Here is a 26,984-nt window from a genome sequence, read left to right as displayed (position 1 = left end):
TGGCAGTCCTGTTGTGGTTGGCAGCATCCCCAAAATATAATTTCATTCTTCCTATTTGAGTTTCTGCCTTTCCACTCTAACTGGATATGTTCCATATATAACGTACACACACTATATGCATTTATACGTACTGTTGACGGTTAGTTTATTCAATAACATTTGCATTTCATTACAGATGGTAACTCCACATCCCCAGTAGAAGCCGGAGTAGGGTTGCCAACTGTGATTAAATGTAATCTTGGAGGTTTCATCACATGATGATCTGCCACACTCCAGCCATTAGTCAGCCAACATGTCCAACCTTGTGGCATATGGTCTTCCTACACCAACTGGAAAGCAAAAAAAATCATTACCCAATTGGTTGATGCTTGACTGTTAGCCAGACAGCTTTTTTTAATCCCATTTTCAATATATTTATATCAGTAAAGGGGAAATGTTCAAAGAAAGTGACAAGAAAAAACTTTTTTAAATGTCCCAATGATTTATCTCCAGGCTTGCACACGGCAGTGTCCTGGAGATTGATCTTCAATTCCTGGAGACTCCAAACCGATCCTGGAGGGTTGGTAACCCTAAGCATGAGTAGGCGGGAATATGTAACGAGAAAGGGCTAATTAATAATCTTGTTGTAAAAGAACCTTTAGGGATGGGTGACCATAATATGATAGAATTTTACATTATGTTTGAAAGTTAGGTAGTTCAATCTGAAGCCAGGATGTTTAATTTGAACAAAGGAAATTATGAAGGTATGAGGTGCAAATTGGCTGAGATGGATTGGGAAAATACATTAAAAGGTATGACAGTACAGAGGCAATGCATAGTCTTTAAAGAATTATTACAGTTTACAGCAATTATATATTCCTTCAAGACACAAAATCCCCAAAAGAAAAGTCAGTCAACCATGGCTAACAAAGGAGGAAAAGGCCTATAAAGTTATCAGAAATAGTAGCAAACATGAGAATTGGGAGGATTTTAGAATACAGTAAATGAGGTCCAAAAAACTGATAAAGGGAGAATAGAATATGAATGTAAACTAGCAAAAAACAAAAAAGTGCCCAGTAAAAGCTTCTGCAAGTATGTTAAAAGGAAGTGTTTGGCTAAGACAAATGTGGGTCCATTACAGGCAGAGTCAGGAGAATTTACAATGGGGAATAAATAAAGAAATGGCAGAGAAGCTAAATGATTACTTTGTGTTTGTCTTCACTGAGGAAGATACAAGAAATGTCCCAGAATTAGCGATCTAAGGGACTAGAGAGAATGAGAAATTGAAGGAAATTAGTATCAGCAAAAAGGGTGTTATCGGAGAAGTTAATGGGACTGAATGTTGATAAGTCCCCGGGACATGATATTCTACATCCTAGTGTGTTGAAAGAGGTAGTTATGGATATAGAGGTTGCATTGGTGATCCTCTTCCAAAATTCTATAGATTCTTCCAAAATTCTATAGATTCTGGAACAATTCCTACAGATGAGAAGGTAACAAATGTCACCACACTATTTAAGAAGGGAGGGAGAGAGAAAGTGGGAAACTACAGACCTGTTAGCCTTACATCAGTAGCAGGGGAAGTACTAGAATCTATCCTAAAGGGTGTGATAAAAGGACACTTGGATAATAATGATCTGACTGGGCATAGTCAATGTGGATTTATGAATGGGAAATCATGTTTGACATAACTGTTGGAGTTCTTTGAGGATGTTACTAACAGAATTGATAAAGGGGAGTCAGTGGATGTAGTGTACTTAGGTTTTCAGAAGGCTTTTGATAAAGTCAAGTCAGCAAAATTAAAGCACATGGGTTAGGAGGTAATATACTGGCGTGGATTAAGGATTGGTTAACAGGCAGAAAATAGAGTAGGAATAAACGGGTAATTCTCACTTTGGCAGGCTGTAACTAGTGGGGTACTGCAAGGATTAGTACTTGGGCCCCAGCTATTCACAATTTATATCAATGATTTGGATGTGGGGACCAAATGTAATATTTCCAAGTTCTCAGATGACACAAAGCTAGGTGGGAATGTGTGTTGAGGAAGAAGCAAAGCAGTTTCAAGAGGATTTGGACAGACTTAGTGAGTGGGCAAGGACATAGCAGATGGAATATAACATTGAAAAATGTTAGGTTATCCACTAACAAATGTACAGGGTATTTCTTAAATGGCTAAAGATTAGAAAGTGTAGATGTACAAAGGGACATGGGTGTCCTCATCAGTAAGTCACTGAAACATGCAGGTGCAGCAAGCAATTAGGAAGGCTAATGGTATGTTAGCCTTTATCACAAGGGGATTTGAGTACAGGAATAGCAAAGTCTTGCTTCAATTGTATATAACCTTGGTTAGACCGCACCTGGAGCACTGTGTGCAGTTTTGGTCCCCTTGCCTTAGGAAGGATACTATTGCCGTAGAAGGAATGCCCCAAAGGTTCACCAAACTTTTTCCTGGGATAGCAGGACTGTCCTGCTTAGAGTTTTGAAGAATGAGAGGTGATCTCATTGAAACCTACAAAATACTTCAAGGGATAGACAGGGTAGATGCAGGTAGAATGTTTCTCCTGGTTGGGAAGTGTAGAACCAGAGGACACAATTGTAAAGTAAGGGGAAGCCACTTAGGACTGAGATGAGGAGAAATTTTTTTACTCTGGGGGTTCTGAATCTTTGGAATTTTCTACCCGAGAGGGCTGTGGAAGCTCAGTCATTGAGTATGTTTAGAGACTGACAGATTTTTAAATACCAGTGACATTAAAGGATATGGGGATAGTGTGGGAAAAAGGCATTGAAGTGGACAGTTAGCCATGGTTGTATTGAATGGCGGAACAGGGGCAAAGGGCTGGATTGCCTACTCCTGCTCCTGTTTCTAGGCCATTCAACCTACTGCATCAGCCAGTCCCTCAGTGTGTTAAATCAGCTAGGTTTGTCCAAGGGTTTGGGTACATTGAAGCCCCCAGCCATTCCTTTGTACTGGATACTGCAGCCAATATAATGCTGAGGAATAGGTGGAAGATAACGAACAAAGCAAGACTAGAGGATGATGCTGAGCTATCACAGGCCTCAAAACTGGTCTTGAATAACTTAAAATGGAACTCTAGTTCGGACAGTATCAGTTATTTTCAAGTTTTTTTTTTCCCTTTTGTGAGCCTTAGGCCAAAGTCAGTCAGGCTGCTGATGATACATTGGACACAAGCAAACTGAGAAAATGAAATTGAAAGCATGCACTTTATTGAGGTAAGAGGTGGCACAGTGCACTGCACCTCAGATCAGACACTGATCTCAAAAGAGCAGCCTGATCAATACACATATTAAAAACCAGTGGATTACAAAGAGATATCCTCTCAAAGCAATAGCTGCCTCATTGAGACAAAGGCTCGTCTGCCGATAATGCCACTGAGTTATGATGAAGGGAAACATCTGCATTTTTATCACTCAGTCTTAAGTCATCTGTGTTAATTGTTTTATGCTTTTGAACTGCCAGAGGCAGACATTGTGTGTAACTTCACCTGGTTTGACATCATAAATGAGGAATACCTCCCATTTAGCAGTTTATAAAGGGAGGGCAACATACAAAATAGCTATCCCCAGGCAGCAATTTTAAAACATATAAATCATGGTAACAGAGCTGGAAAATAGAGTCTTGCTGATGCTCTTTGGTTATTGATTTTGCACTATGATTTAACAAGCAAGTTTCACTGGGATAAGGGAGGAATACAAGATAAGATAAGAGCATATAAGCAAGTGAGCAATCATTTTCCATTTCAGAAAACTGTCTATTAACAAAATCACAAGTGTCAGCATTTCTGAAGATCCCAGCACATCGACAGATGTAAAACAAATGATTACAATTATACAGCACCTTTCACCTTCATGGAAAGACTTTAAAGTGCTCCACATAATGAATTTCCTTTCAAGTACAGTAAAGGTCATGTAGATATTCACCCCGTTTCGTTACTACATTGAGAATTGTGTGAAGATTCAGTGAATGTAACACAATTTTTAACACACATTTTCAACACAAAAATAATAAACTAATCAATAAGAGAGGTGCTCCAACAGGGCACAATATATACCTGGTTCATCTCTGGATAAGTTCTTTCTATTTGAGTTTCTGTTTTTTCACTCTATCTAACTCAATCAATTCCATATATAATGTACACACACTATATACATTTATTTATACTGTTGAACTATATTCTGTACAATAAAATTTGCATTTCATCATAAATGGTGACTTGACACCTCCAAGAGAGAAGAGTAGGCCCACTGCACCACCTAGTCCCTCAATGTGTTAACCCACTGCACCGCTCAATCCGTCAGTGCATTAGGCCACTGCACTACTCAATCCCTTTCTGTTAACCTACCGCACCGCCTAATTCCTGGGCGTTAACCTACCACACTGCCCAGTCCCTCAGCCTGTTAAATCACAGAATCACCCAATCCCTCCATGTGTTAACTCACTGCCCTGCCCAGTTCCTTAGTGTATTAACCCACCCCATCACCCAATCCCACCATGTGTTAACTCACCGCACCGCCCCAGTCTCTCAGTCTGTGTAACCCACTGCATCACCCAGTTCCTCCGTGCGTTAACTCACAGCATCACACAGTTCCTCAGTGCAGAATCTAGTTCCCTTAAACAAGAAAGGGCTAGAAATTCAATAAGGCGCACTAGTTGGCATGGGGATCATAAAGTTCAATTATCCCACATCCGTTGGCATTGATAAACATCATGCTGTTTACTCATTTTCATGATTGTGGTATGCCGCCCAGAGCTGTGTGTGCTACTGACACACTCAACAGGGGGCTCAAGCAAATCCTGTACTACTTAAAACCAGCCTGCACTTCTTAAAGGGAATCTGAATTCTAGCTGCAGCAGGTGCAGGAATTGTCTGGGACAAAGTTCCTGAGCAGGAAGGAATTGGAGCTATTGGGTAGTAATCCAGGGAGAGGGAGATACTGCATTGGAGGCCTTAGTGCTTTAGGTGGAAAAGAGAAGAGAGGGGTCATCATTCCAGCGTGCAGGAAGTTTTTCAGACATACGCTGGTGAGGCAGTTGAGCATAGAGCCACAGAGGCGAGTGCCAGGAGTCCGGTGCCGAGGACTTGGCTGCAGTGCCACAAAAACTTCAGATGAGTGGTGAAAGTCACTGAATGCATCTTCAAATGCCATCTCCTACCAACTGCAGCACCAACCTCACACAATGCTCAATGCACCACAGCCCCATCAACAAACTCTAGAAATAGCACTTTGTACACAACATTCATACGCTCCACTTCATTCTCGCACATTCATACAGCTGCTGCAAGCCTCATACTTACATCTCTATGTGGCTGAGTCATTTAAGTGCACAGGACGTTTGAACTTTTTAGCACAGCTGTGCATATGCGGTGACTTAAAGAGGCCAACTTGTGCTCGGCCAGCATGAGAACTTCTGGATTGCTTTGCAGTTTCTGCTCACAACTTCTACATACTTCCAGGTATTCAGCTATGACAGGCACTTCACCCAAACACAATGCAACCCACTGACTAACACTCATTCCTCTCTCTTTCAGGACAAGGTGGCACATAACAGAAGGAAGCAGCAAACAGGCACTGGGGCAAAATTTCCTCAGCACCCTTGCAAGAGACAGTACTCAGCATTATTGATTCAGCTGTCACTGAAGCCACCCAAGATGCTCCTGCCTTATGCACCTTCTGAAATCCCATTCACCTACATCCCTCAATTTGCTACGATGAACAAACTGCAGATGGTGTAACCATGCCCCTCTTGCTTTCCAGCCACCCACAGCCCCACGCCTTTATGCTTTCAATTACTCCACACCTGCCACCTGGAAGAACAGATTTCAGCGCTCTCATTTGGCCTGACATGCCCGACCATCAGCTCAGATACTGGCACAGCATGTAACATAGAGCAGAATCTCTAAGCAGTGAGTCACTGGGCTGTTACAGGACAAAGGATTAGCATGTGTGCTATCTCACCAGTGAGGTTGCAGATCAGTTCTGCTGCAGAGGACTCACACAAGGACTTCAATGGGGCAGTATGGAGGAAAAGGCCAATGGGGCATGCAGAATGCTTGGTGCATTGGCAGGCCTCGCAGTCAGCCTGTTTTCACGGTCAAGAATGTGGAGGAATCCAGTTCCAAATTGACACAGGGCTTCGTACAAACCTTGGATCCCATTCTTTCCAGCATGGAAGTGGTGGCCAACTCCAAGACAACACTTGCGTCAGCAGACATGATGTAACATCTGATGATCGATGTCTCGGCTTCTATTGCACAACAGGCAGAAGCCACCCAATGAATGAGCTCTGCAATAGAATCTCAGACAGTGGTTTGGGTGAAGACAACCACTGCCACTCTGCCAGTGCCCCTGCTGTTCCTTGTCAGCCAGTTGGCCAAGACTGCTGTTGCTGAGCTGGTACAGGAAGCCAGGCTCTCAAGGCCCAGAGCTGCTTGATGTCATCCTGCAAGACTGTCTGCAGTCTCCCCTAATATAAGTCAGCAATCTTCTACCAGCCATGCACCCCAGTGAACAGTGGAGTATTTTATATATTATTAGAATTGTTGTCAGATAGAGTTGGTGTGGCATGGTTGATTTTTGGTGTTTTATCTCAGGATTTGGTCCATGAGAATACTGCAATATCTTCAAAGGAGTGATAGAAGGATGGGGAAGCGTGCAGCAATGGTGATCAGGTGATTCTTTTCAGGGGGACTGAAATCCAATGAGACATTCAAGGTCAACCCATGAGTGATGTGCCAGATATTCCCTCCCTTCCTCCTCCTCCCTTGTGAACAGCTTCTCCTGTCTATCTTGGTTCCATCTCACTGTGTTACTACAGCACAAGAGGAGCTGCAACTACAGCCCCCATGATGAGGGGCAAGTGGTGCACTCAGAGGCTTTCCAAAACCGCACTCCTGCCTCCTGATTGGAAAAACCTCTGCCAACTCTTCCAACAACCAGTACTTCCACTACCGCCACAGCAAAAATATAGAATAAAATACCTTGCCCAAAGATTGAATGTGGCGATGCCTGTAAATAGCACCGTTTGGTGGGGTGGGGTGGGGTGGGGCGATTCCTGGTGCAGCTGAACATCTGCATGGTTAACAGATGGCATTAACAGGACCACTGTGGTCCAAAATGTCAGGTCAGCGATTAGGAAGGCAAATGGACTGTTGGCATTTATTGCAAGAGGAATGGAATATAGAACCAAAGAAAAGTTATGGCACAGAAAAAAGCCGTTAAGCCTATCGTGTCTGCGCTGGACAAAAAAGAAAAAAACTAGCTGCCCATTCTAATCCCTCCTTCCAGCACCTGGTCTGCAGCTCTGTAGGTTACAGCACTTTAGGTGCAGATCCAGGTGCCTTTTAAATGAGTTGGGGGTTTCTGCCTTCACCACCAAACCAGGCAGTGAATTCCAAACACCCACCCCTTCTGGGGTGAAGAAGTTTTTCCTCAAGTCCCCTCTAATTCTTGTACCAATCACCTTAAATCCGTGCCCCACGGTAACTGACCGCTCCACTAGGGGAAACAGGGCATCTCTGCCTATCTATTTAGACCCCTCATAATCTTGTACACTTCAATCAGGTCACCCTTCAACCTCCTCAGATCCAAGGAAAACAGCCCCAGCCAATCCAATCCTTTCTCATAGCTGCCATTTTCAAGCCCTGGCAACATTCTTGTAAATCTCCTCTGCACTTTCTCCAGAGCAAGTATGTCCTTCCTGTAAGTCATGCTGCAGCTGTATAGAACCTTGGTTAGGCCACACTTGGAATATTGCGTGCAATTCTGGTCACCACATTACCAGAAGGGAATGGTGGTGATGGAGAGGGTGCAGAGGAGGTTTACCAGGATGCTGCCTGTCTGGAGTTTATTAACTATGAGGAGAGGTTGGAGAAAATCGGATTGTTCTCACTAGAGCGACGGAGATTGAGGGGCGACTTGATAGAAGTTTACAAAATTATGAGTGGCATGGACAGAGTAGATAGTCAGAAGCTTTTTCCCAGGGTGGAAGAGTCAATTACATGGGCACATAGATTTAAGGTGAGAGGAGGAAACTATAAAGGTGATGTGCGGGGCAAGTTTTTTACGCAGAGAGTAGTAAGTGTCTGGAATTCGCTGCCAGAGGTAGTGGTGGAAGCAAGTACGATAGTGGTGTTTAAGAGGTAGGTTGACAAATACATGAATAGGATGGGAATAGAGGAATACGGACCCCGGAAGTGCAAAATGTTTTAGTTGACGGGCAATATGATCGGCGCAGGCTTGGAGGGCTGAAGGGCCTGTTCCTGTGCTGTACTTTTCTTTGTTCTTTGTAATATGGCGACCAGAATTGTACACAAAATTCCAGGGGCAGAATAATTCGCTCAGCACGTGGGAGCATGTCCAACACGCTCGAGTGTGAAATAGCACGTGATGATGTCGGACAGGCATCCCGATGTCATTGCGCACTCACGCGATATTTCAGTGGGCGGGAGGGCGGGCGACAGTTGGCAGTGTGCCCGCCGACAAGTAAGAGGTTTACTAAGGCCATTAATGCGTTAATCAACCATGGATTTTCACTGCCCGTCCAACTTCATGGTTGATGGGTGGGCGAATCGGCCAGGCGGCCTTTGCCTTTTTGAGGAAACCTCATCCAAGGGTGGGATGTGGTTTCCGATATTAATTTAAAAAAAAATGTTTGCACTGAATTTTCATCTTGCCTACGTTCAGGTGACTGTTTCTGATGCATGGGCATTTTTTCCGGATTTTAAAATCTGTTATTATTGCATTTGAATTCTTCAGCTCCCTGAGGCAGCTATCAGTGTGCGCTCCCCCCGTGCCAGCGCTGACTTCAACGCTCGGCCTCCTCCCGCTCCCACCCCGGCAGCGCTGAGCCTTTCAGCGCACCTCTCACCCTGGCTGGCCGCTAATTGGTCAGCCAGCGTGAAACCGCAGTCGGGGGCCGATTGTGGGCGGCGGGCTGTTTCCCGGCCACTCCAGCACCTGCCGATGGCGCTCACACGCTGAACTCAAAATCCTGCCCCAGCTGTGGCCTAACCAGTATTTTATATAGTTCCATCATTAAATCGCTGCTTTTGTAATCGATACCCCTTCTAGTAAAGGAAAGCATTCACCATCTTATCCACCTGTCCTGCCACCTTCGGGGACCTGTGGACATGCATCCCAAGGTCTCTCACTTCCTCTATCACCATCCCCCCCCCCCACCCTCTGCATGGTCCCATTTATTGTGTATTCCCAAATGCATTACCTCACACACACATAAAAGTGAGGATGTTTTACTGCAGCTGTACAGGAATACTGTGTGCAGTTTTGGTTTATTTGATAAAAAGATATGATGGCTTTAGAAGCAGTTCAGAGGTTCACTCAATTCATTCCTGGGATAAAGGGCTTATCTTATGAAGAAGGTTGAACAGATTGGGCCCATGCCCTTTGGGATTTAGAAGAAAGAGAAGTGATCTTATTGAGACATACAAAATCTTGAGAGGACTAGATAGGGTGGATACCCAGAGGATATTTGCTCTTGTGAGGGAAACTAAAACCAGGTTTTAAGAGAGAGCTGAGGAGAATTATTTTCTCTCAGGTCATTAGAGTGTGGAATTCTCTTCCCCAGAAGGTAATGGCGGCTGGGTCTTTAAATTTATTCAAGGCTGAGTTAGGTAGATTTTTGATAGACAAGGAAGTCAGGGGTTATGGGGAGCAGAAAGGAAAATGGAGTTGAGACCATAACCAGATCAGCCATGATCTTATTGAATGTCAGAGCAGGCTTGAAGGGCCAAATGACCTAATCCTGCTCCTAAGTCCTATGTTCCTATCAGATGTCACAATTCTCCCACTCTGCATACTTCCAGCACATGGACAGGATGCCTGCACTATTACCCTTCAAACCATGGTGATCAGTGCTGGAAGCAGAGCCCTGGCTATTATTTCTCTTACTCAGCTTCCATGGCGCCGAAAGCAACAACACCATGAAGCCACGTTTTGTGGCCAAAATATTTTACGAAAATATTTCAAAACCTATCACTATGCTACTTATAAGCATTATTTCAGCAGTGTCTTCACATGGCTGTGTTTTTTTTAAAGGCAGTAATTTCATATCGACTACACAGATAAGACACGTGGCTAGATCAAAAGTTCACAAAGGGAATGAGGGAGGAGACAAATTATACATTTACAAAAACAGAGTTTTCAAAGGAAAGAATGAAAATTTATTCCTCCTGACAATCACTGATTTTTCTAAAAGGAAATCATTAAGGCTCAATGCCTGAACCTGGTTCCACTGCTGTGCAGAGAATTAATGCTCTTTTCTCTTGCTATGGAATGGTGGCATGAACCTTTTCCAAACTTCGGCATAAGTGAGGGTCCCAATAAAGACCACCAAGGTCCCAAACCAGTGCCAGAAGGTGAAGGGATTCTTGAAGTAAACAATGGAGAAGATTAGGCTGATGAACTTGCGAAGTGTAACAACGAGCGTGACCGTCAGGGATGTGCATTCTGTCGTGAGGATAAAAACACCACGGATGCAAACATATCTGAGGAGGTGAGAGGTTAAGGATGGGAAAGGACACTCTTACATTGCCACACAACTCTTACAAACAGGTCTTCATCTGTGCATAACCTATTTCTTGAATTTCATTCAGCAGTCAGGGGTACTAATTGAAAAGCAAATCATAATCAATGAAGCTGGGCGGCGTAACCATAGCTCTGCTGGAAACCTGGCACATATAACACATGAGGCCATTTGCCCCCACTGCATCTTAGACCCACTTTCCTCCTGCTGTTTCCCTCATTCCTGCAAATTTTTCCTTTTAAAGTACTTTTCCAATTCCCTTTTGAAAATTACTAATGAAGCTGCTTCCACCCTTCTTTCAGGAAGTCCATGAAAAAAAATTCCCGACTCCCCTCAGATTCTTATGCCAATTATCTTAAGTTGGTGTCATGTCCTTTGGTTACTGACCATTACCAGTTGAAACAGTTTCTCCCAATCTATCAAAATGCCTCAATTTTGAACACCTATATTAAATCGCCCCTAAACCATATTTGCTCTGGGGAGAACACAGCTTCTCCTATCTCTCCACATAACTGAAGTCCATCATCCCCGGTACCATTTTGGCAAACCTCCATTGCACCCTCTTCAAGGCCCTGACATCATTCCTTAAGTGTGGCGCTCAGAATTGGACGCATTGTTCCAGCTGAGGCACAAGTGATTTATGAAGGTTTACAAGGGTATGGGCAGGGAAGTCTCGTCAGTTTGGAGTTTGTCTAGGGTGGATTCGGAGGGGAAAGAAACCCAGACGTAAAATGATATGGGGCGGAAATTTTCATATGGCGGGCGGGTTTGGCAGGGAACAGGCACGGAGCTGATTGCCGCCCGCAATCGGTTCCGTGCCACCATTTTACACGGGCGGGCGGTCCAATTAAGGCCCGCCCAGTGTAATATGCGGCCAGCAGCACTCAACGCTACCTGTACGGGCAGTGGGGGGGGGGGGGGGAAGAGTCAGGGCCAGCGCTCTTTCGTGCATACGCATGAAAGAGCTCTTCAATCTCCCTGAGGCACAGAGCTGCCTCAGGGAGATTGAATCGATGTTCAAAAAATTAAATAAAAGGTTTATAAATTGATTTAATCATGTCCCCTCATGTGGCTGCGTCACATGAGATGGGACATGCTTTTATATTTATGAAAATTTTAAAATTTATTTAGTAAACGCTTTAGGAAACCTCATCCTGCTCGTGGATGAGGTTTCCTAAAAAATGTGAAGGCCACTTGGCCTTTTTGCTTTCCTGCCAACCTTAAGGTTGGACGGGCAGTTTTTAGAATAACTTTAATTAGATCCTTAATGGCCTCAATAGGCAATTTACATATTGGCGGGCGTGCAGCTGACTCTGGTCCACGCCCGCTGAATGAAACATCACTACTCAGTGCGATGACATCAGGATGCACGCCTGACGTCAGTGCCCCCGCACGCTGACTGAAAAATTCTGCCCATGGATAAGTGTTTCAATAATATTGGGATGGAAACAGATGACATTTTCGAGATTCAATTAGGTGGTCTTAATGATAGACTTGATGCAGGGATTAGCTCAAGGTCAAACAAAAGACTAGTCTTGCACAGAAATTGAACAATTGTTTTATTTATGCAATTGAGAAAGAAGCACATGAAAGGCCGGGGTGGGGGGGTTAAATGTAGGGGGAGTGGGCTGGGGAGTCCTGAACCTACACTGATGGGTTCAGTCTAAATGAGCAACAGGGGAGTGGGCATGGAATCGGAGACTCAGGTGCAGTTGCTGGTGAGAACCAGAGAAAATACTTTAAGTCTTACTGAACTTTTAGCTGGAGGCAGTTACGGCTTATCTAAGACTTAATGTTCAACACTGATGGAGTAAGTTGAGAGGTAAACCTGAGTATCTTGTACATTATAGAAATTGGCCCAATGCCTGCAGATTCTATCAGATTTTAGATAGAGGCGCCATATGAATGAGGGACATGAGGATTAACCTTGGCATAACAGAGTATATACCATAGAAACCATTGCAGAAATATGCTCGCTACTTTGGGACAGGTAGGAATGAAGAGAGAGATTCGGAAGAGGTAAAAACAAGTGTCATGTATAACGTGTGAGAGATAGGAGGGGATTAATGCAATTTTTCACTTCATAGGAATAGAACAGAAATTTTTGTTTGTCATTAGATGATCAGGAAGCTACCATTCCAAACCTAGATCCCAGGGATGGAGACACCTTCCCTGTGAAGACAGTCACCAAGGTATCAGAAGGGATTCTCAACAGTGGAAAGGATACTGAGTTAGAACATTCATCACCAAGTAAAACCACATGATTGGTAAAGTCACTCCCAGGAGTGCAATCTCCATCTGTTCTGTGCGAAATAAAATACAAAAAACAGATCACACACCTACATCAGGTTTTAAATAGTACATGGACATACAAGGTGACAATGTAAAAGACACACAAAATTACGTAGAATTTTACAGCATAGAAACAGACTATTTTGACTCAACAGATATATGCCACTTATGCTCCATAAATTCCCTCCCATTTTATTTCATCTCGCCCCACCAACATAACCTTCTATTTCTTTCTTCCTCATGTATTGATCTAGCTTCCATTTATGTTATCCTCCACAACTACCCCTTGTAGGAGCGCATTCCACAGTCTCACCATTCTCTGGATAAAAAGTGTTTCGCCTACATTCCTTATTGGATTTATTAGTGACTATCTTACATACTGTAAATCACAGTGCACAAGTTGACCTGATGTAGAAGATGGTTCAATTTTTTTGGCCGCAAAAACATGTTTTTGAATATTCTTGGCAGGTAGGTCAACCCCTCCTCTTCAGCCATGGCATGCTACACTCGCATTAGTAGTCAGCCTCAATTTCTCACCCCTCAAATGCATGTTTTACTTACTGGTACCTTATAACCGGACATAAGGGATCATGCAGGAGATACGGGCTGTGTTGCGAAGACACATCCATTCATTGCGTTGGAAGCAGGTGATATTTCAAAATGGCAGCCAGCCACTCACACCCACGATGGCATTTATACTCGGCATATGGCCTCTAATTTTGGATGATGCTCACAAATGGAAATATCTCCTCTATGTCTATTATATCAATCGCTTTCTTAATTTTAAGGATCTCCTCTCAGCCTTTTCTAAAAAAAGTGATTCAGCTTGTTTAGTTTTTCCCGATCGTTGTACCTTCTCAGTTCTGGCATCATCCTTCTTGGTCTTTTTTGAACCTACACCATTGCTCCTATTATTACTTTTTTGTATTATAGGGACCAGAACTGTGGAAGTGCTCTTGAAGTGTGATCTAACCCTAATGAAATCCACACTTCAGTTCCAGACTGTAACTCACTCCATGATATCCATTATTCCAAACAAAAACCACTCAAATCTAATTAATTAGTTTTGTCTGTAGCTCACTCCTGGGTATCCAAAATTATTCTCATTATCAGCCATCTGGACCCCTTGATGAGTTACCAGTCTGTAGCTCACTCCCAGATAGCCATAATTATTTTGTATATAAACCAACTCATCTGCTTAAATTAGAATCCAGCCTGTAACTCACTCCCAGGTGTGCCTCTGCTCTTCAACATTTCCTCAGACAAAATGCTCCAATTTCCCTGTAGTGTCTCCCGCCCCCACAAGATACAGCTCAGGTTGAGATCCGAAGTCCAACCTTCATCTGCAAAGCACCTGGGGACATCCCTGTAACACCTACTCCACTCAAAACCATCTCCTTCACTGTTCCAATAAGCATTTAATTTAATAAATATCATTATCTACATACCAACAGAAATTTAACTTAGAAAACAAATTAAAGTTTAAAAACCCTTTTATATAAAAAATAGGCACTCACTGGATTGGCTGAAGAGAACTCCGTGATTGTAAATATCAGAGGCGAATAAGAGGAAGGCTGGTAATGGCAGGAAATGCTGAGTGAAAAGTAACAGACAGTGAGCATCTGAATCAGCCCAAGAACATTTAAAGCAGAATTTTACATCAGTGGGATTTTACGGTCCTGCCAAAGTCAATGGAGTTTAGAACGGCTCGCTGTAAAATTCCGGCCTTAGTGACAGCCCAAGTGAAAAGTTGGCTTTAGCCGAAAGTGTGTTTGCCCTGTGTTCTCTCATAGGTGCATGTGGCCTTGGCTTATGGGTGACATGTTGGACTGAAAAAACAGAATGCCTCAAACTGCTCAGAGAAAGGCAATCACAGGGAAGCCTCTGCATGAGCATCATCAAAGAACTCAGGATGTCACAAATTACTTCACGACCAATTAAGTACTTTTTGAAGCGTAGTCACTGCTGTAATATAGCAGTTGTGACAGCTAATCTGCACACAGCAAGCTCCCACTAACAGCCATGAGATAATGACTAGTAGATGCTTTGGGTGTTGTTTGAGAGATAAGGGCTGGCAAAAACACACCAGGGAGAAACACCCATGCTCTTCTTCAAAACAGTACACGGATCTTGCACATTTTCCTGGAAGGTAGATGGGGCCTCAGTTTAACGTCTCACCTGAAAGCCAACACCTCTGACAGCACAGCACTCCTTCAGTACTCCATTAAAATGTCAGCCTGGATTATGTGCTCGAGCTTCTGGAGTGGGATTTAAAGCTACAACCTTCTGACTCAGATGCAAGCTCAACAAGTTCTGGGAAACTCGATATGGAGCATGTACATAAAAAGGCCAAAAGACAGATAGGCAGTGTCAGACACAGTCCTGAATTCTGCAACATATAAAGCCCCAACGTATCTTCTTGACCTGAAGGTGAGTAAGGTTAGTAGGAATTATGGTGTGCGGCAGGTGTTCATCATTTTAAGAATGAAGACCACACAGGGTAGTTAGTCTGTCTTCTTCATGCCATATTAACCCCTGTCCACCACCAGCACACACACCTCGAAATCATATCAAAGTAGTACAGATGCAGGAAGGAGCCAACCTCTGCATAGCACCTAGTGATCATGATCCACCTGTCCAGAAGGGCTTGCAGTAAGCTGCAGTTACATCCAACAGAAATGTATAGCAAAGCTGCAAAGACTGCCCCGTTGGGTGGCCTAGTACATACTGGAAACTGATTAATGATGTCAAGCATTAGCTCTGGTATGGATGGGATGACCCAGCCTTTAGGAGATGATAGCAGTGTAACTCACTCAACATCTACTATGCTATCATAGGTTTGTCACACCCTTGCACGGTAGGAAATGAATAGCAGGCAAAACTCCCTCTTGATTGGAGATATGGAGGCTCTGCAAACATCTACTTACTAGTGCAAATGGCATTGCAGTTTGACTTGTGTAGCAGTGGTAAAAATAACACTGCTGGACCCAAATCTAATACTATCTATCCCATTTTTCTCATCTAGCTTTGAATCAAAGTCCTTTTGCTCTGGAGCTTGTGTTAATATTGAACTTAAAATATTTGGATAAACAAGGAGCTAATGTGTTAACACCAAGGACTATTGCAACATTCGCTTGGTCTATCCTCATGGCAACTTATATTTTATTTCTTAAAATAATTAGTTCACAAAATAGATCTGATACTATAAAAGCTTAATCATAGGCTTGGACTTTGGTCACATTTAGAGCCTACAGTTCCAATAAGTCTTCATTTTTTCTGATTAATAAAGAACTCGTGAAACATTGCTAAACCTTAAAAAGCACTTTCCACCTGCAGAAGGAGCATCTTCTCAATACTTCACCTAAACCAGGGACAAACTATCATTACTGCTGAAATCATTACTCACATTATAAAACAATGCCTCCTTAGGGTGTTTCCCATACCGCTTATATAATGTCTCCTGAAAGAGCCCCATTCTGGCTGACATGAAGAGTGCAAAGGTCAGCATAGCAATACCTGAAGAAAGAGAAAAGGAGTGATTTCATGAATATTTTACAGCGGTTTAAGGAGAAGATTAACACTGCTACAGGAGGCAAATTGGAGGGTAGAGCACCAAGCTAACAGAGTGGATGAGGCCTTTTAAGACATGAGTTAGAAAAGTCTTTGACATTCTAAAATCTTGAACAACGTTTGACTTAGTGAGCATCTATGGAAAACTTTTTTTTTCAAATTTACAGGTTACATTGGAGTGTTCAAGCTTTTGCCTTCATGGGTGCACAAGCCCTTTGGGGGGGTGTGAGAAATGGATTTTTAAAAATATTTTAGGGGATGTGTTTTTCTGTGAAAAACGGTGTGTGTGTGTGTGTGTGTGTGTGTGTGTGTGTGTGTGTATATATGCGCGATTTAATTAAACTGGGCAGAGATTAATAGGAGACAGGTTGTCTGGAGGTTTAAAACATGAAAAGGATTATTAGGTTTGAGGTACAAGCGAATAGGTTAGATCTAACATTTGCATTTTTAGATAAGTTGAGAGTTTGGTTGATTATCAAAGGGAAATCAGAGGTTGCAAGAAACATGTTTGCACCTTACAGGAGTTTTATAGGTAAATCGAAATGGGGATATTATATTTTATTGACCCGAAAGCAAAGACAAGATGGAAACATGAAAGATCTTATATTTGGAAAGATTTGAGTTTCAAGGAGGTGTGAGAACAATGGAATCTGAGATGAAAGGGGAAAAAAGTAACTTAGAGTTACTGGGGAGAGCTTAGGGTAGCTGAAGCTGTCTGAGCTGTTGAGCTGAGCTGTGAGATGCAGCAGCTGGTGCTTTAGCTGGAGCTGTGGTAACCGGAGCCAGAGCCAAGCTGTGAAATGTAGCTGCTAAGCTGTGGCTCTGGGCTGGGAGAAGCTACAGATGTGAATCAGCCATCCAGTCAAGTCAGAAAAGTCTTGAGCTGCAACAAGCAATCTGTTACAAAGTCTTGAATTTCCACAGCAGAGTCGAAGAGAGTTAAAGGTCATATGATTTGCCTCTATTAATGCTACAGTAGTTTGCCTTGGGTAATATTACTGGATTTTTATAGTTAAACATCTATAAGGAAGAGTTGCTTGGAAGGTGTTTACCTGTGGGTCTGACCAAAAAGAGTATCTTTTTGGGAGAATGTGTTGCAAGTCTAACCTTAACCGTGTAACTGTAATCTTGTGTGCTTAAGTTTTCTTTTATTCTTGTTAATAAAAGCTTTACTTTTAATTTTTAAAATCTCCAAATTGTTACTGAGTTTCTTGCTGCTGAGATCAATACGTTGTCTTCTCATTTTCAGAATTTCAAAAAAAGGGTTTGGCCTGTAAGCCAAGTTTCCCTCGGATCTGGTTTGTGCAGCAATTAACACCAGCTGTGATCACAACAGGGGCCATGTTTAAAAGGTTCAAACACATGTTCCCATTAATTTGTATTAGCTCAGGCTATTGATCATCAATATTTGAGCTCTCTAAAGCAGGTATATTAGTTTTTATTCTATGTCACCCCTGTCCGCCTCCATTTTCTCCTCTCATCTCCTGAAGCTGTTGGGCCGGGCGTCGGTGGCAAATGTTATCAGACTAAATTTTACACCAAGCCACATCAGATATTTTCTCAGATGGCCAAAAGTTTTTTCAAAGATAGGTTTGTCTTAAAGAAGGGAAGAGAGGTAGAGAGACAGAGAGGTTTAAGGAGGGAATTCCAGAGGTAATTGTCCTTCAGCTGAAGGAATGGTGAAAATCAGGGGTGCTCAAGAGGACACAATTGAAGGAGTGTAGATATCTGTGGGTTGTAGGAGGTTACAGAGCTAGGAAGGGGGTGAGACCATAGAGGGATTTGTAAATCAGGATGAGAATTTTAAAATCGAGGCGTTGTTCAACCAGGAGCCAATGTGGATCAGTGAACACAGGGCAGATGGGTGACTGGGACTTGGTGCTGCAGATTTTTGAATGGGTTGAAGTTTGTATCACATTGTAGCCTCAGTCTTGTCTTCGCTCACTGGTATCTCTATGAGAAGTGTGCAAAATGAAGAGCAAGAACCCTGGCTAACAGTAGGACACTGGGGCCAATAAATATGCCCCAATTACTGCTGCAGTCAAGAACAGCTAATATAGTACAGAACAAGGCTCGAGCCTACGACCTAACTGATCTGTCTGATTCAGTACAATAGGCAATGCATTTTTCCAATGGACAATCAGGGCACCCCTCACAATAAAATGTCATGAGGATGGCTAGTGTGAATAATGGAAATGGCTGCCGTACAGAGTGCAGCGTTGAGATTAGGGTTAAGGTGTCTTATTGGGATAGAGTACAGGTAGAGGAACTTTTACACCATATCTAATCCATAACCTGTTCCCACTGGGTGAAAAATATGCATTCTCCAGAACTTATAAAATCTACAGAAATTTTCAAAAGATCCTCAAATATGGTTGACAAACAATACAACAGCAGAATTGAAGTAATGCAATGCAATAATATTTTTTCTGTAGCTTAACGTACAATGTCACTGTGCTCCAATCCAGGAGGCTTTGTTCCAGTGAAGCTGACCCCAAGTATGAGGAACAGCACCTCATCTTCCAGTTAGGCACCTTACAGCTTTCTGGACTCAACATTGAGTTCAACAATTTCAGACAATGAACTTTGTTCTCCATTTTGATTTTTTTTTGTCAAGTGCCAGTCTGTATCTCATTTTCATGTTTTGCTTTCACCCAGAGTTGCCCATTGACACGTACTCTGGACCAATGCTTTATTTCTTTACTACAGCCATTAGCACTCTCTTTGCCTTTTGCTCCATGATATCCTTTGTCATTTAGTCTCTCCCGCCCTCTAACCTATCGCTGAATTTTTTAGTTCGATCTGACATTTCCTCCTTTTTCAACAGCATAAAATCCATCACATTTCTACCTCTTTTTTGTTCCGAAGAAGCCATATTGGACTCAAAACGTTAACTTTGTTACACTCTCCACAGATGCTGCCAGACCTGCTGAGTTTTGCCAGTGCTTTCTGTTTTAATCCAGGCTGCTTTGATCTTTTTGATGATCCCGGCTGTGGGGCCAATTCTCAGCATGCACTTAGAGAGGCATTCAACTCCCAATATGGCTGATTCATTCAAACTATTAAGCAGCAAAATAAATTCCCATCTGTCAGCTCAGCAGTGGCATAGTGTCTGAATTAATCAATTTCATTGTTGCTGGATCTGCACTAGCCTGGTCACTTCAGTCATCTGCATCCCTTTTTGTAACAAGTGACTCTTGATATTTTCTATCCTTGGTCTTCCTCGGCCTCTCATTTGATGTACCTTGGTGTAGCAGGTCATGAAAGCTATTCCTGCTGTTTCCATTCTTGAATTGTACCCAAGCAGTCAAAGTCATCTTTCTTGGATCTTCTGTGTAAGCATTTGTTTCATGTCCACAAAATATCTTCTTATTTTATCATTCTTGATTCTTTAAATCCTCAGTACTCAACACTATTCCTCTTAATCTACTCACTTCTGTCTTTGAGATCTTTTGCTCATCATCCTTTTTCAGGCCCGTAACATAATATGGGATAACCACTGCTTCATAAGCTCTTGCCTTTGTTCTTATCAAAATATCTTTAGCCCTCCAAATCCTGCTTAATCTTCCAAAAACAGAGAAGCAAGTCCAACACTTCTTTTGGTGTCTTCTTCACAACTTCCATCTCTGACACTAACCCACCTAAAAGTATGCAAACTTTTTTTTTTACCTGTTCAACTCCATCTCCTCCAATTATAATATGTACATTAGCCATTACTATCATAAGGCACATCTGTAACCTGTGAATCAAACACTTTTTAATTACACAGTTGCTGACTTTCTAAAGTACACAGCCAATAAAGAAAAGTTCTCATTCTGCACTTCTCTCCTGTGGTCTCTGCAGTCTGCCCAGTTCCTCCTCGATCTGCAATTTTCTCTTTTAAAAGAAATCGCTCTCCTGTAGTGTCAGTCACTACAGCATATGGTGCAACCATCCACCTCATGGCCCACGTAGAGTGCCTGTCATCCTCTGAGAGACTTGTGCCCTTTCTCTCCCTTGTATAGTCCTTTTCTGTCATGCAAAAACCAGGGCTATCACGTCACATGTTTCCCAGCCCATCTGCCACACTTTCAGAGTCTGGGGCTTGAAGCTGCTTTAAGTCAGACCTGCAGCAATAATCGCTGTCCTCACATGACACCATCATTACTGTCTATTCCAGAGACGCTGGCACGTGTTGAGGCACATAGTTAGTCTCTGGTTCAAAGAATAATTTTACCTGCCACAAGGATTGAAGGGAGAGCAAGAAATGAAGAAAACGAATCCAGTGCCAGAGTGTTTGAGTTTAAATGTGCCTTCAGTTGCTAGGCTGCAAGCTCCGAACCCCCCTACCTCTCTCTCCTTAAAGCGCTCTTAAAACCTTCCTCTCTGGCCTTTGCTTTTTTCACCTGTCCCAACATCTCCTTCAGTGGCTTGATGTCAGGTTTATGTCTGATGGATAACGCTCCTATGTTAAAGGCGCTATATAGATATATAAATATAGACTGTTATTGATAAAATCAACGATGTTAAAACACAAAATTTGAAAATGACCGATGAAGCGAAGCAAATTAATTGAAATAAGAGGAACCCAATTTGACAGTATATCAAAAAGCTTAATCTATATTTGGAAAGCAGTTGATCAGATAAGGGTTGAACAGCATACTTTGAACAGATAATCTGCTTATCTTTTGTGCATGTGGATGGGATAACACTGGTAGAGAGAAATGTTGCTAATTCTCCTCAAGAAGGTGAGAAGTTCCTCTCTACATCAGGAATTGACCCCAGCATCTAGAACACCAGTGGATATAACAACACAGTCCAAAAATGGTCAGAAGTAGTGGAACACTCTGAACGCATGTGAGGTCCAGGGATGCCAACAACTCTCTGGTCCTTTCCCAAGGGGCTATTTTGTTTTGTGTGTTGGAAATAAGGTAAGGTTGGCAGCCGACTGGACCCTGGCCGAGTCTAATTGGTCCACATCCAATATTCACGCCTGAGCATTTTCTAACAGGGGGTGGGGGTTTACTGGACAGTGAACGGCAGCAGGAACACTGATCAATTTTACCCCTTCTCTCATCCCGAGTTCTCAAATAAACCAACAATATGGGGAGATAAATCCAAGTTTTGTACCTGCAAGGAAGTACTCAGACTTAAAGCATGTTTCTTGTTAAGCTCAAACACCAAGCAAAGTTACAGAATATCCTGTACCGAAATTACAGCAGAGAGACTGGCCATTCAACCCAATTGGTTCATGCTGGAGTTTATGCTCCACATGAGACCCTCCCATCTTATTTCATCTAACCCTATTTGCATATGCTTACATCCCTTTCTCCCTCATAGACTGAGGGGGAGCTAGCTAAATACGTGTGTAATTAAAACCAAAGTCCATTGAAATGTTTCACCTTACCTATCAGCCACTGTATAAATAAATAATAACCATCATCATCAGACGCACTCGTACGTGAAGACTGGAATACAAAAGAAAATTAACAATGGCAACGGCAGTTGAATAGTGTCACTCAAAATAGAATCTGAATTTTAACACAGAGGAGCAACTCACCAAGTAGCGCCAACAAAACTCCCTAATGCCCCTTGGTTCAGTAGGCTGCCAACATTGTCATTTGACACGTGAAGAATGGCCACTTGGGTCAGGTGCAAGAGGATTGCTGGTGCCCATGGAGCTGCACCTCAGCATTCGTGCCACATCTGGCTCCAGGTCGCACAAACTAGAAAGGGTCTCCAGTCCGCTTATTTAGCTGAACTCATTGAGTCAATGGTAGGGATGCTGCAACTGGCCTCAGCCACCGTGGCTTACAAAGGCAGGGTGCGGTGGTGGTGGCTGAAGGTCATCCAGGAACAGTCCGGGATCATTCTCCTCATCGCTGTCTTGTGACCTCTGCTGGAACGTGCGCTTACACAGGTGACAATTAGAACACTAAAGGGTCGAAAGAGGCAGCAAACTGGTGGCTGGGGACCGGTCACCAACTATGTTCCCTGCCTGATCCCAGAAAGCAAAAATTGGAAAGGAATGTGGGGGGGTGGGGATTGGCTTGTTCTGCAATTGCTGACTATCCCGTAACTTTGCGTCCCAATAGCACAAATTCTATAGAAGGGTGTGGGGCGGAAGGAACAGACTGCAGAGCAGAACAAGGAAGGTGGACAATTTAGATTAATTAGTCAGCAGTAAATACATGAAACAAACTGCCCAGGTGAGGGGCAGAGGGCATCAGCAAGTTCAAGGGTCAATATAATAAATATTCATCAGACAAATGATTGATGCTATGTAAGAGCTTTCAAACTTCAGGAGTGACCTGGGGGTGGTGATGATCTCTCCTGGTTCTTTATGTTTTTAAGTTCCTACCTTCAGGGCATGACTGTTAGTTCCAGATGAGCCCTTGCTGTTCAAGCAATAGAGACATGGACATAGGGTTGACACTTAGCTGTAAGAGCAAACTAGTTGGGCTATACTTTAAATCTGGTCAAAAGCTCCTACAATTTCAGCTGCACATACACAGAAATTCCTAGAGTTAACAGAAAGACCGATCCTTATACATACAGGAAAGTGGTGGAGTGCATGGGAAAGAAAGATAAATTAGACAGTTATCCGAACATTAGGCATGAACGCAACAGAGGATTAATAAGGTAGCCAAACAGCATGACCCTGATGAGTGAGGATTGAGGGTCATGTACGCAATAGTGAATGACACCTGAACTGCAACTGAGAGTGACGCTTTGCAGATTTTCAAAGTGCAGGACAACTAATGTGTGCAATTTCAAACATACAGTACAAAACTCCTATGTGCATCACATTCACCTCCTCTACAGTACTATTAGTGACAGGGCACACACCACCTTGTCAAGAGGGTATAACAATGCATCTACATAAGCAGGACTATAGGAATTATTTCATTTGATTAGACCCTCTAACCAGCGCCTTTCATAAATTATATAGCTGTGTCAAATACACAGCAATGCATCAAATTGTCTATGTTATGAGATCTTACAACATGGAATGAGGCCATTCAGCCCATCTTGCTTGTTACGATCCTTTGAAACAACTATCTCATTAGGCCCTCTCTGCTCTGCTCATTTCCCACAATTCTTCAAATTTTTGCTTTTCAAGTGTTTGGTAATGCACCTGTGAAGCACCTTGGCTTTTTTTTTAACTATGTTACAGGTGCTATATAAATGTAGCTGATTGCTGCTGTTTATATCCAATTCTCTTCTGAAAGTCACTATTGAATCTGCTTGCATCACCCTTTCAGGCAGTGAATTCCAGATAAACTGTTACACAAAAGTTTTAATAAATAGGCTGCCTTCTTACCACTTGTTTTGCTGACATGAACGTACAGATAAAAATTCCCAAAGAAACCAGGGCTATTGAAATGTATTTCGCAACTGTGTATCTATGAAGGAGGGAAAAACAGAATCTTGTTTAATAACGGGTCAATTTGCAGTTTTAAAACTACTTATAGTGGCACTAGGTGGAGAATGGATTATAATTTTTCCACAGATTGAACCTGGATTTGAATCCCCCAGCTTTCACACCTCACTCTGGGTTAGGTGCTTCTGTTATTCCACAGATACTGGGAACCTCAAGTTAAAGGGGCCCGGTCAATCTAATGAGCCCTGCAGAAGTTAGGCATTAGTCGGAAGATGAGGTGCTGTTCCTCCAGTTTGCATTGAGCTTCACTGGAACATTGCAGCAGGCCAAGGATGGACATGTGGGCATGAGAGCAGGGAGGTGTGTTGAAATGGCAAGTGACAGGGAGGTCTGGGTCATGCTTGCGGACAGACCGAAGGTGTTCCGCAAAGCAGTTGCCCAGTCTGCATTTGGTCTCTCCAATGTAGAGGAAACCGCATTGGGAGCAATGAATGCAGTAGACTTAACTGGAGGAACAGCACCTCATCTTCCGACTAGGCACTTTACAGCCTTCCAGACTGAATATTGAGTTCAGCAACTTTAGATCATGGACTCTCTCTTCCATCCTCAACCCCTTTCCGATCCCCCTTTTCCCGATAATTTATATATATTTTTCTTTTCCCACCTATTTCCATTATTTTTAAATGTATTTCCATCCATTGTTTTATCTCTACCTTTTAGCCTATTTCGATCCCTTCCCCCCACCCCACCCCCACCAGGGCTATCTGTACCTTGCTCGTCCTGCTTTCTACCCTTAATGTCACCATTAGCACATTTCTTAGATAATATCACCACCGTCAACACCTCTTTGTCCTTTCGTCTATGACATCTTTTGGCAATCTCGGCCTTTCACTGGCCCTCTATCCAGCTCTACCTGTGCCGCCCCCGCCCCCCCCCATTAAACCAGTTTATATTTCACCTCTTTTCTATTTTTCCTTAGTTCTGTTGAAGAGTCATACGGACTCGAAACGTTAACTGTGCTCCTCTCCGCAGATGCTGTCAGACCTGCTGAGTGTTTCCAGGTATTTTTGTTTTTGCTTCAAAAGTACTTCATTGATTGTAAAATATTTTGGGACGCCTCGAGGTCCTGAAAGTTGCTGTTTTAATGTCAGCCCTTTCTCCCTTCCTGATTTTCTTTAACTGAGCACTATGCTGACTGCCTCTTTCCCGTATTGTTCCCATTTTACAGCATCAATTCTCCAGGCTTCTCGCTGTCAGGACCAACATCTGCTTTGCCACATATCTATCCCAATCACCCTCACTCTTCACCTCTTTCTGCCTACGGCCTTGTGATTAATATTGAACTCATCAAAGCACAGATCGACAAAAGACACAACACTAATAACTGACCTTTTTTTTAAAATGATAATTCCTAATACCATGCTGGCTATCAGGGAGCCCTGAAAAACAAAAGTTCAACATTATGCAAACTATAGTTGCACATTTCCTTCATCAGTTCCAGGAGCATGCATTAAATAATAAGTGATTGTCATTAAACTGAAGGGGTGAGGACAGATGGCACATAGCAGGTAAATGCCATTTGGCCAACCAACCCATTCCTTGCATAGGTCATTTTCAGTTATTGGGGCCTTCAGTATCTTCGTTTTTTGCACTCCAATGATCTGCTTCCCTGATTACCACCATGTCTTAATGGAATAAAACCTCAAGATTTTTGTTTGTTTCCTATCTTCACACAGACATTTTTCCCCTTTAGATTAATAGTGGAGAAGTATTGGAAGGATTAGCAGATTGATTATCAACCTGTTTGAACTGCATCATGAACGTTCCTTCCATAGCTAACAAATTCTGGTGTGGGACTTGAATCCAGAGTTTCTGGCACAGAGGCAAGGGTGCAAATGACTGAGCCACAAACCCTCCTTCTAACCTCCAGATCAGAGGAGGACCTAATTTTTTTTTGGTATTCACCTTCATTCCAATAAAAACGATATTGCTGCACCATACAAGACCAACATCTGATCATTCACTGGTGGTGGGATGAGGAGGGAGGGTTGGTCGGGGGAGGGGGGGTCCTCCCAAAATGGTGGATAATGGTGGTTCCATTGTAGTCACTTTACCTTAGAAAACGAAGTGAAAGGGTCAAAAGAGAGGAAAATCAGCCAGAGGTTTCAGCCCTAATCACTATGGTGATTGGAGGGGCAGGGAGGTGGGTGAGGAAGCACCTCATCATGATGTTCCAATCATCATGAGTGTGAGGGGCAGGCTTGATGGACTAGATCATTTACTGTCCTATGTATGCACAAGCCCATGCTGTGTGCGAGTGCAGGCGAGGACAGCATTGAGTTTGGCTGTGGCCCTCCCCATTGTAGGATTTGCTGTTGACGCTTGCTGTCTAGGTTCATGCTTGGGTGAGGTATTTTGAGGGGCAGGGGCAGATGAGGGGTAGCCATGTTTGTGAAACTGATGTCTGGGGAAGGAGTCACTGCTTTTGGGTTGGATGGAGAGTAACTTAAAGAATCTGAGTAGGAACAGGGCTGAAGGCTGCAAGAGGAGCTCAATCCTAGGTGAAACATTTTTAGTCACAGTCCCAGTGAAATCACAGGCACATCATGGAATAAAGTTGCTCAAGGTTGTACAATATTCCTATATTGTAAGATAGAACTCCTTGACATTGAACACAATTGGACATCATACTGAAAGTGTACAAACCTTCTATGCAAAATGTCATCTGGTATTCAGGTGAAGTCCATCCTGGTGTCAAGGATAAGGGCCAACAGGCGGAATGAGCTTCATGGACCAAATGGTCTTATTCATTTGTTACCTTTGCTCGCTATACTATATAGCAATAGATACATGTACAGCCCTTGAATACAAGTCTTTTACAGTGTCATGTGCTTTAGTTTAGTTATTTGCTTTTGCACTTATAGAAGAGAAAATATGAGTGTGTATCACTTACGGATCTGAAGATCATGTGTAACGGCATTGGGATGTTGAAGTTGAGAGCATAATTATTGACCACGCTCACGACGAAAAACATGGAGACCATGGTGAAATAGTTCCTATGTATATAAGAAAGGAGGAAGAGAGAGAGGCTGGAGCTTAATCTGCAGAGAGACTGTTGTTTCATAAAAGATTACTGAGGGAGACTACATCAGTAAACATTCAAACAGAAACAAAAATGTTCCTGAGGTGTATAAACAAAAAAAAATCCAGACAAGAGAT

General features: G+C 42.8%; 1 protein-coding gene across 5 annotated transcripts in view; it reads right to left on the bottom strand.

The window, feature by feature from the left end:
* The window catches only part of slc35b4 (solute carrier family 35 member B4), a 45,762-nt gene that overhangs the window by 5,599 nt on the left and 13,179 nt on the right, over positions 1 to 26,984 (bottom strand). For 3 of the 5 annotated variants that reach the window (XM_041202496.1, XM_041202498.1, XM_041202497.1), the window contains 8 exons: positions 26,719 to 26,821; positions 25,155 to 25,204; positions 23,706 to 23,787; positions 21,789 to 21,849; positions 16,239 to 16,348; positions 14,350 to 14,425; positions 12,768 to 12,843; positions 10,156 to 10,502 (listed from right to left, as the gene is read on the bottom strand). In XM_041202496.1, the coding sequence (XP_041058430.1) occupies positions 10,265 to 10,502; positions 12,768 to 12,843; positions 14,350 to 14,425; positions 16,239 to 16,348; positions 21,789 to 21,849; positions 23,706 to 23,787; positions 25,155 to 25,204; positions 26,719 to 26,821 (796 nt within the window). In that variant the 3' untranslated portion in view covers positions 10,156 to 10,264. Of the gene's footprint in view, positions 1 to 10,155; positions 10,503 to 12,684; positions 12,844 to 14,349; positions 14,426 to 16,238; positions 16,349 to 21,788; positions 21,850 to 23,705; positions 23,788 to 25,154; positions 25,205 to 26,718; positions 26,822 to 26,984 lie in introns of those variants that run through there. The other 2 variants (XM_041202499.1, XR_005944766.1) reach the window with 2 other exon arrangements.

The sequence above is a fragment of the Carcharodon carcharias genome, chromosome 13 (assembly GCF_017639515.1).
Source record: "Carcharodon carcharias isolate sCarCar2 chromosome 13, sCarCar2.pri, whole genome shotgun sequence".
In the NCBI taxonomy this organism is placed as follows: Eukaryota; Metazoa; Chordata; class Chondrichthyes; order Lamniformes; family Lamnidae; genus Carcharodon; species Carcharodon carcharias.
This window is presented reverse-complemented; position numbering and strand designations above follow the sequence as displayed.